Here is a 9,350-nt window from a genome sequence, read left to right on the forward strand (position 1 = left end):
AGGCTGAGGCAGGAGCATCTCTTGAGCCCAGGAGTTTGAGGTTGCCATGAGGTAGGCTGAAGCCATGGCACTCTGGCCTAGGCAATGAAGTGAGACTCTGTCTCAAAAAATAAAAGAAGTTACATTTTGGGCAGGTGGTGTGTAACTACATCTGTCATGTGTGCAGTGACTGTTATATACTATATTTTGTCACATATAATGCATACCTTTTTGCCCAAATTTTTGAGGGGAAAGTAAGAATGTGCAATATACATGGGTAGGACTCTTACTGGTACATAATTTCTTGTATCTAAATCTGTTGTTGTGTTTTGTAATTTTTGTTACATAAAATTTCTTGTCCCATCATATGTTAAAAAAATGCTAAAATTCTGGGCGGCCCCATATACGGAGGGTGGCGGGTTCAAACTTGGACCTGGCCAAACTGTAACAAAAAATAGCCGGGAATTGTGGTGGGTGCCTATAGTCCCAGCTATTTGGGAGGCTAAGGCAAGAGAATCGCCTAAGTCCAAGAGCTGGAGGTTGCTGAGAGCTATGATGCCACAGCACTCTACCAAGGGCGAAAAAATGAGACTCTGTCTCTTTAAAAAAAAAAAAAAAAAAAAAAAAGAACAGAAAAAATGCTAAAATTCCTTTATAATATAAATACCTAAATATAAACAAATAAAAATTTGATTAAAAATTAAAGCAAAATATGTTTTTCCAAATATTCCAAAATATTTTTTGGACCAAAAATGTGAGTGCACATTATACACAGCAAAATATGATAATGACACTGCGAGGTGTTTATTTAGCTTCTGTTTGCTTGAAGACTTCTTTTTGGGGAAGCTTACAGTCTCATGGGGCAGCCCATTGTATTCTACTAATTGTTATAATAAAGTTGTCCCTTGTTTAGCTGAAATGTGCTGTTCTATAAATCATCCCAGTGGCTCTTGGTTATGTAAATAAAAATCTAAGCATTCTTGTTTACCACAGCCCTTAAAATGCTACTGTCATGATGGTATCCCTTTGGATAAAATAAAGAAACATGGACGGGATAGCAGAGCATTATCTGAAGCATTTAGATAAATTTGTAAATGGCCAAAGGATCATAACCAGGCTATAGAAATCAGTGGATCAGGGCGGCGCCTGTGGCTCAGTCGGTAGGGTGCCAGCCCCATATACCGAGGGTGGCGGGTTCAAACCCGGTCCCGGCCAAACTGCAACCAAAAAATAGCCGGGTGTTGTGGCGGGCACCTGTAGTCCCAGCTACTCGGGAGGCTGAGACAAGAGAATCGCTTAAGCCCAGGAGTTGGAGGTTGCTGTGAGCTGTGTGAAGCCATGGCACTCTACTGAGGGCCATAAAGTGAGACTCTGTCTCTACAAAAAAAAAAAAAAAAGAAAGAAAGAAATCAGTGGATCAGTGTCATCCTGCTGAGATACACCTAGGATGTGTCATAGAACTGTCTTTTGCACTGACTTAATCAAGGCAGCAAAGGTTTTTTTGTTGTTATTATAATGTCTAGTGTTGCCAAGCGTAACTAAGATGAGCATTCCTGTCTATTGCTATTAGAAATGTAAATTGGCATACTTTTCTGGAAGGCAACTTGAAAATGTGTATCACTAGCCTTTAAAATGTTCCTCCGGCTCAGCACCCCCTAGCTCAGTGAGTAAGGGCACTGGCCAAATACACTGAAGGTGGCAGGTTCGTGGCCGGTTAGAACCCGGCCTGGGCCTGGTAAACAATGACAACTGCAGCCAAAAATAGCCGGGCATTGTGGTAGGTGCCTGTAGTCCCAGTACTTTGGAGGGTGAGGCAAGAGAATTGCTTAAGCCCAAGAGTTTGAGGTTACTGTGAGCTGTGACGCTACAGTATTCTACCGAGGGTGACATACTGAGACTCTGTCTCAAAAGTATATATATAAATAAATAAATAAAATAAAATGTTCCTCTCCTTTGACTTAGTAATTATATGCATAGAAAGCTTATATTAAAACTAAGAAAATAGTCATTGATATGTAAATAGATTTATTCATTCAGCAAATCTTTTCTGAGCACCTGTGTGCCAGGCACTATTTCTAGGTGCCAAGAATACAGTAAACAAGACAGGTAAGACCCTTGTCTTCATGAAACTGACATTCTTTTTTTTTTTTGGGACAGAGTCTCACTTGGTCACCCTCGATAGAGTGCCATGGCGTCATAGCTCACAGCAACCTCAAACTCTTGGGCTCAAGCAATTCTCTTGCCTTAGCTTCCCAAGTAGCTGGGACTACAGGCCCCTGCCACAATACCTGGCTGTTTTTAAAGACAGGGTCTTACTCTGGCTCAAGCTGGTCTCTAACCTGTGAGTTCAGGCAATACACCTCCCTCGGCCTTCCTAGGATTACAAGCAGAAACTGACATTCTTGTAAAGGGAGACACACAATAACCAGAAAAACAAAATAATTTTACATAGTAATAAGTAATTTATACTTATTTATACTTATACATAGTAACAAAATAATTTTACATAGTAATAAGAGAAAAAGAAAAGAGTATATAGTGAACTCGTAGAGAATAATGAGGTAGGAAAAGAGCACTTTAGAAGAGTACTTGGGGGGCGGTGCCTGTGGCTCAGTTGGTAAGGCACCAGCCCCATATACCGAGGGTGGCGGGTTCAAACCCAGCCCCAGCCGAACTGCAACAAAAAAATAGCTGAGTGTTGTGGTGGGCGCCTGTAGTCCCAGCTACTCGGGAGGCTGAGGCAAGAGAATCGCCTAAGCCCAGGAGTTGGAGGTTGCTGTGAGCTGTGTGATGCCATGGCACTCACTCTACCGAGGGCCATAAAGTGAAACTCTGTCTCTACAAAAAAAAAAAAAAAAAAAAAAGAAGAGTACTTGGGAGAGGCCTCTTTGAGGAGGATACATGTATCATTTATATAAAGTTTTAAAATGTTTTTTTTTTTTACAAAAACTCATATATGGTAAAAGACACGCATAGGAATGAAAAGTACTTATTTCAGGAGATTGTTTATCCTTGGGGAAGAGGGAGGGAAATGGTATCAGGAAAGAGTATACATGATACCTCAGTTATGTGCATTTTACTTATTAAGGGGGGTGATATGAATGGAGTTTTATTATTATTGTCATGGTTTTATATGCATGAAAAAAATCACGGTGCCCTAAAAAGGGATGCATTATTTCACACGGGGTCCAATTAAGCCAGTGCAATGAAATAATTGTTCCCCACATTTTTTGAACTCCAAATTTCTACCCTGCCACATTTTCGTTTGGACAGCTATTAAACACTATTGGCTCATGGAACTTGCTCACACCTCAAATGCTTAGGCCCTTTTTGCATAAACTACTTTTAAGCTAGATCACTCCCATAGTGTATTCGTATGGCTTATTCGGCGGGGGGCGGGGAACCTAAATACCAAACTTACATTTGCCCCGTTGTATCTTTTCTTTCTACTTTTAGCCCATAACTCTAGCCTGTCAAAATATTTTTGAATTATGATTCTGTTGTTTTAATAATCCTTTCAGTTTTGTGTCATTGTTAAAATGCCTACTTTGTAGACTGGTTGTGAGATTCAAATGAGATTTTGTATTTTATATATATGAAAGTACTGTGAAAACTGTAGAGTGCTATCAAATGTAAATGATTTTATATTATATAATTAGTGATTCATTAAAATGTTATAAAGTTCTAAGGACAAAGCTCAGGCCAACCATGGGAAAAATGTAGAAATGTGAGTTGGATGAACATATAGTTAGGTAGATCTAAAGATAAGGAGCAACTATACTCAGTCCTTAAATATACATAAATATACTAACATCCAGCTCACAGTTCTTCTCTTTGCCTGTAGAATGGTCATAAGAGTCTTTGTCAGTTGTCTTGCATTATTATGGTATTCCTCTGATCTGTCCTTCAAGTATACTATCCAGAAAAGGAAATGGATTTGTCTGGCAAGATGTGTCCCATGGTAAACCTATGGTGGTTCTTGGTGATCATTGTTCCACTAAAAAAAAAAAGGACTGAGGAGATTGAAGCTTGGTAAAGATGATAGTACTTTGCATTTTTTCTAGAAAGGCTTGCAAGGGAACTTATAAGGGAAGATACCTTTTTTTTTGAGACAGAGTCTTACTATGTCACCCTCGGTAGAGTGCTGTGGCGTCACAGCTCACAGCAACCTCAAACTCTTGGGATTAAGCGATTCTCTTGCCTCAGCCTCCCAAGTAGCTGGGACTACAGGTGCTCACCACAATGCCCAGCTATTTTTTTTTTTTTTTGGTGTAGTTGTCATTGTTGTTTAGTTGGAGTTGTCATTGTTGTTTAGTTGGCCCAGGCCAGTTTCGAACCCGCCAGCCTTGGTGTATGTGGCTGGTGCCGTAACCACTGTGCTACAGGTACTGAACCTAAGGGAAGGTACTTTAAACTAGTCTTCTAACCCTTTTAAATAAGTCTTTCTACATACCTGTTTTGCAGTGTTCCTGCAAGGGCTGGTGTGGGAACAAGCAGTGTGGGTGCAGGAAGCAAAAATCAGACTGTGGCATGGACTGCACCTGTGACCCAACAAAATGTCGGAATCGCCAGCAAGCCAAGGTAGGATTAGTGCTGTTTCTTCTCACCATCCCTTCAAACCTCCAACTAATTTCCACCCTTTTTTCTTACCTTCCATCCTGAAACCTGGAGTATCCACAACTCTTTCTACTCTGTACCGAGAAAAAGAGACATTTTACTTTTTGATCCTTCTTCCCTACTGCTAGGCTGTCCATATTCCCCACTCAGAAACCACAGCTCCACAACTTTTCCCAGGAGATTCCCAGTTATACAGCTCCTCAACCCCAGGCTTGGCTGTAAAGTTTCTGTATGATTTCTGAGATAGAACAGGAACAAGAAAATAGGCATTTACAGGCACATAGATATACAGGATCAAACTAGTCCAAAACTGCAACTATAGACCCACTTGATGAGATGGTACCTTCTAAGAAGAAAGTTAATATTTTTGACATCTTGAGGTTTTTTTCTCGTTGTTTTTGTGGGTTTTGTTTGTTTGTTTTTGAAACAGAGTGTTTCTGTTTGTTGCCCTGAGTAGAGTGCTGTGGCATCGTAGTTCACAAAAACCTCAAACTCCTGGGCTCACGAGACCCTGTCTCAGCCTGGTCTCAAACTCCTGAGCTCAAGTAGTCCGTCCAGCTTGGCCTCCCAGAATGCTAGGATTACAGGTGTGAGCCACTACCCCCTGCCCTTCTGACATCTTGAAACATTAGTTACTTAGACCACCTCCATGGTAACCAGCTATTCCATACCTCTAGGAAAAGACCCACAAGAATCAGGCCTTTCTAATAGTCACTGTTGTGAACCAAGTTAACATAGCTGTCCTAAAATTACTCGCAGGAATAGCACAGTCAGAGAAACAAAATGTGCCCTTAGAAAAGCAGTACCAAGTAGGTCAAATCCCTGTTTTATTTTTGTTGTTGTTGTTGTTTTTTGAGACAGAATCTCATTATGTCACCCTCGGTGGAGTGCTGTGGCATCACAGCTCACAGCAACCTCAAACTCTTGGGCTTAAGCGATTCTCTTGCCTCAGCCTCCTGAGTAGTGGGACTACAGGTGCCCGCCACAACGTCCGGCTATTTATTATTTTTTTTTTTTTTAGAGATAGAGTCTTCACTTTGTCACCCTCAATAGAGTTGCCATGGCGTCACAGCTGACAGCAACCTCCAGCTCTTGGGACTTAAGCAATTTTCTTGCCTCAACCTCCTGAGTAGCTGGGACTACAGGCACTCAACACAACGCCTGGCTATTTTTTTGTTGCAGTTTGGCCAGGGCCAGGTTCAAACCTGCCACCCTACTCATTGAGGCACAGGCGCCGCCCCTTACTATTTTTTTGTTACAGTTGTCATTGTTGTTTAGCAGGCCCAGGCTGGGTTCGAACCCGCCAGCCTCAGTGTATGTGTCTGGCACTGTAACCACTGTGCTTTGGGCACTAAGCCCTTTGTGCATTTCTTGAATATCTGCTTATGAACAATTTTTCCCTACGTTTTCTATTAAAAAAGATTTCTAAGACAGTAGGTATCAACTAAAGTAGAAAGCTAGAAGTCTAGGTATTGTACAGGTAGCAGGGACCTTATGGATTCTTTATTTCCAGGGTTTTTCAAATTGGGTTCTAGAGTCATGTAAGAGCTCCATGAAAGGGCCTCCTAGCAGAGTGGTGTGGTCTGAGGCTATTCAACCCCACTTCAATGGAAAGCAACTCCAAGCTTTGTCTCATTCCTTTAGGGACAGAGCATATTAATCACTGCCACTTCCCTAAGCAGAGCCTCCCTAAGGATTACTTTGACTGACTAAACAGGCACTCAGAGCTGTTACCTCACTGATGGAAGAGGAGCAGACTTATTTTATAACCTTGGGAGCCAAATTTATAATATGCCTGTCCACTTGATTTTCAGGATAGCTTGGACACTGTTGAGTGGACCCAAGGCTCTGATTCTGAAGGCTCCTTCAAACTGGAGGATCCCACAGAGGGAACCCCAGGATTGAGTTTCTTCAAGCCCGTCTGTACCACTCCCAACAGCAAGGTAGGCAGGTATTGGGAAACTATATTAGCATCTTTTTCTGTATTAGCTATGACAGAGACCAGTGGGAGAAAGGCAGGTGGGGTAAAGGTATAATCCACTTGCTGGGAACTGGGAATCAGGCACACACTGGAGTGTATTTTCTTTTTCATAGAGTAATCATAGGGAACACCTCATACTACTGGGAGTATGTCAAGCATCTGCAGTGGCTTATCTGGGCTGAGCTTATGCCCCTTTCCAAGGTCCATTCATAACTGTCTCTGTCCTCCCTAGATCCTGAAAGAGATGTGTGATGTGAAACAGGTGCTGATAAAGAAGAGTTCCCCAGTTTCCTCCTCCTTTGACCTCCCAGAGTTGAAACATATAACAACAGAATCCCAAGAAAATAAAGCTCCAGGGAAAAAAAAGAAACGCACTCTGGCCAGCAATACCAGCTTCTTCTCTGGCTACTCCCCTATTGAAGAAGAGGCCCACTGAAGTTGAACTCATCACCTCTACCCCCAGGTTGGCTTGGAAGATGCTTTCAAGTTGCAGCCAGAGGGGTTTTTAATGACTTCTTTGGATTTCAGGTTTCTTGCTGTTGAAAAAAGAACAGAATATTATGGAAAGGAAGGTAACCTTTGTTGGATATTGGCCCTCAGTCTCCAGCCCCAGATTACTATTCTCCTCCAGAAGTGTGCTAAGCTACCTACTGAAGAGACAACCAACTGAAGAGACAACCAACTGACCTTCCTAATGACTCATCAGCAACCAGTCTCCAGTACAATCTAGTTCTTTCCTATTTGTGAGAAGTTAAGGCTGCCTCCTGATAGGGATGTGGCCAAGGCTTTTTTATCTCTAGGTTGTCTCTGCTTAATGGAGGAAGCTGGCCTAGATTGGGGGCCTCGCTCAGCTCTTTGACCCCAGCTCAGGAATGGGGTTGGGATCTTTCCTGCTCTAACCCGCTCTGGATTTTAAGTGTTTTAATAGTACATTCAATTGTTGCCATGTTACTGAAGTAAATGAATTATTGTTAAATGTTAAGTAAGTAAATAAACATTAGCCCTTCTACTGCTTGGAAAGATCTTTCTGTGCTAGAGGGATAAATAAAATTTCAGTTTTCGTTCCTCAGCCCCTGGGAAAGTTATTAAGGAGATTCATTACAAGTACGTGAGCACCCTTGCCTTCTTGTAGCTACCCTCTTTCCCAGAGGATAGTATGGAGCATGATGTTATGTCTTTATGTTGCTTTGCTACCATAGGAAATTGGAATAATTTTAGCAAGGCCAGTGGCCTGAGCTCCACTGCAGAACTTGCCTAGTCTCCAGATTTGAGAGGAATAAATCAGTTTACTAAGCATCTCCATGTTCCTGCCACAATTTTATTTGCTCCTCACAAAAACAGCTTGAGGTAGATAGGGGTCCTTATTTTGCACATGATAAAACTGGAGTACCAAAAAAAGTTGTTACTTATCTAGAGTCATAAAGTTAGTGAATGATAGAGCTAGGATTTGAATCCAGATCTATTGTCCAAGCTTCTCTGTGATTCTAGACTGCCAGTAGTGGCAATTCCTCATGCCCTGTGGCCTGATTTCTTGGCTATAGGAGTGTAGGACCACACTGATGTCTAGTCCCAGGATAGAACAGCACAGCTCCTGATTTTTTCCTTTGACAGGGGACAGGCCTACTCCTTACTATGCATCAGGGGTTTCCATCTGCTTAAAGTTAAAAGGGGGCCACCCCTGGAATACTATACAAAGGCTGCTCATTGGACTTGCAGCCTTCTGAGGAGTTCACAAGCCCTGGACTTCATATCCATGCATTCTGAATCCCAGATGCCTCTCCCTAAAAAAGCTCACAAACTATCCATCCTCAAGAACTCAAAAGCCAGGTCTCCTCTAGAATCCACTAGAGTCCAAGCAAAGGAAATTGAAGACCACCTGGCTAGAATGAAGTCTGCAGAGGACTAGCTGACTTGCTGGTCCTCCCTGGTTTCCTGCCAGCAAACAGCCCAGCTTCTCTTTGCATTTTAATGCTGAGGGAGCAAGGGAGCCTCTGGACACAATGAGAAGGCTGAGAGGGAGGGGGATCGGCTCTTGGCATAAGAGAGCCAGTCTTCTGTTTGAAATTCAGTGCATGTGGCGGGAGGGGTAAAAGGCTTATGCCCAGAGAAGACATCTTTTCCCACCAACACTGAATTAACCCCCAGACACTGTTATCAGCCAAAATGTAGAGCGGGAAGGTCAATCAAACCAGCTCCCAACCCCCCAGACCCCTTGCTTTAGTGCTAAGCAGACTACAATTTGCTAGCCAGTCCTTTCTGACTGATGCTATAGTAACAGCATCTTTTGTATACGTTCATCTTCCAAAAGCCTGTGACCCTAACATACTCAAAGGTTTCTTGGGAAGAGACTTTAGATGCTTTGGGACAAGGTAGCAGGAATGACGTTAGTCTCAGAATGTTCTGAATAAACATCTCTTGTCTGGGGTGATGGGGAAGGGGAGGACCACTAGTGTTACCAAGGATCCACAAGGTCCATGAAGATGCCTGGTCCAGAAACAGGGTGACCTGCTACCTGAAGTTCCAAAAGTAGCTTGCAGCTACATCTCTTATAGATGTTCCTTACAGAAGTGAAGTAGAAGCCCAGGAGGGAAATGAGGCTAATAATCAGGGCTGTACTCCCAGAGAGCTTGAGACTAGATACAGACTTACACACACACTCCGTTCTAGGGGGCTTGATGGGCCCCTTCTTGTCACTGCCAAGTTGCAAAGTTGTGCAACTTTCCCCAGCTTCCCGCTGCCTGTGCCCTCAGCCCTCGCCTCCCTGAGCCAGGAC

General features: G+C 42.8%; 1 protein-coding gene across 1 annotated transcript in view; it reads left to right on the forward strand.

The window, feature by feature from the left end:
* KIF4A (kinesin family member 4A) overlaps positions 1-7,587 on the forward strand; it is a 186,884-nt gene extending 179,297 nt beyond the window's left edge. The window contains exons 29-31 of the mRNA XM_053580928.1: positions 4,444-4,560; positions 6,411-6,539; positions 6,810-7,587. Coding sequence (XP_053436903.1) covers positions 4,444-4,560; positions 6,411-6,539; positions 6,810-7,013 — 450 coding nt within the window. The 3' untranslated portion in view covers positions 7,014-7,587. The remainder of the gene's footprint in view (positions 1-4,443; positions 4,561-6,410; positions 6,540-6,809) is intronic.
* Positions 7,588-9,350: the final 1,763 nt, after the last annotated feature.

Source organism: Nycticebus coucang, chromosome X (genome assembly GCF_027406575.1).
Source record: "Nycticebus coucang isolate mNycCou1 chromosome X, mNycCou1.pri, whole genome shotgun sequence".
Classification (NCBI taxonomy): domain Eukaryota; kingdom Metazoa; phylum Chordata; class Mammalia; order Primates; family Lorisidae; genus Nycticebus; species Nycticebus coucang.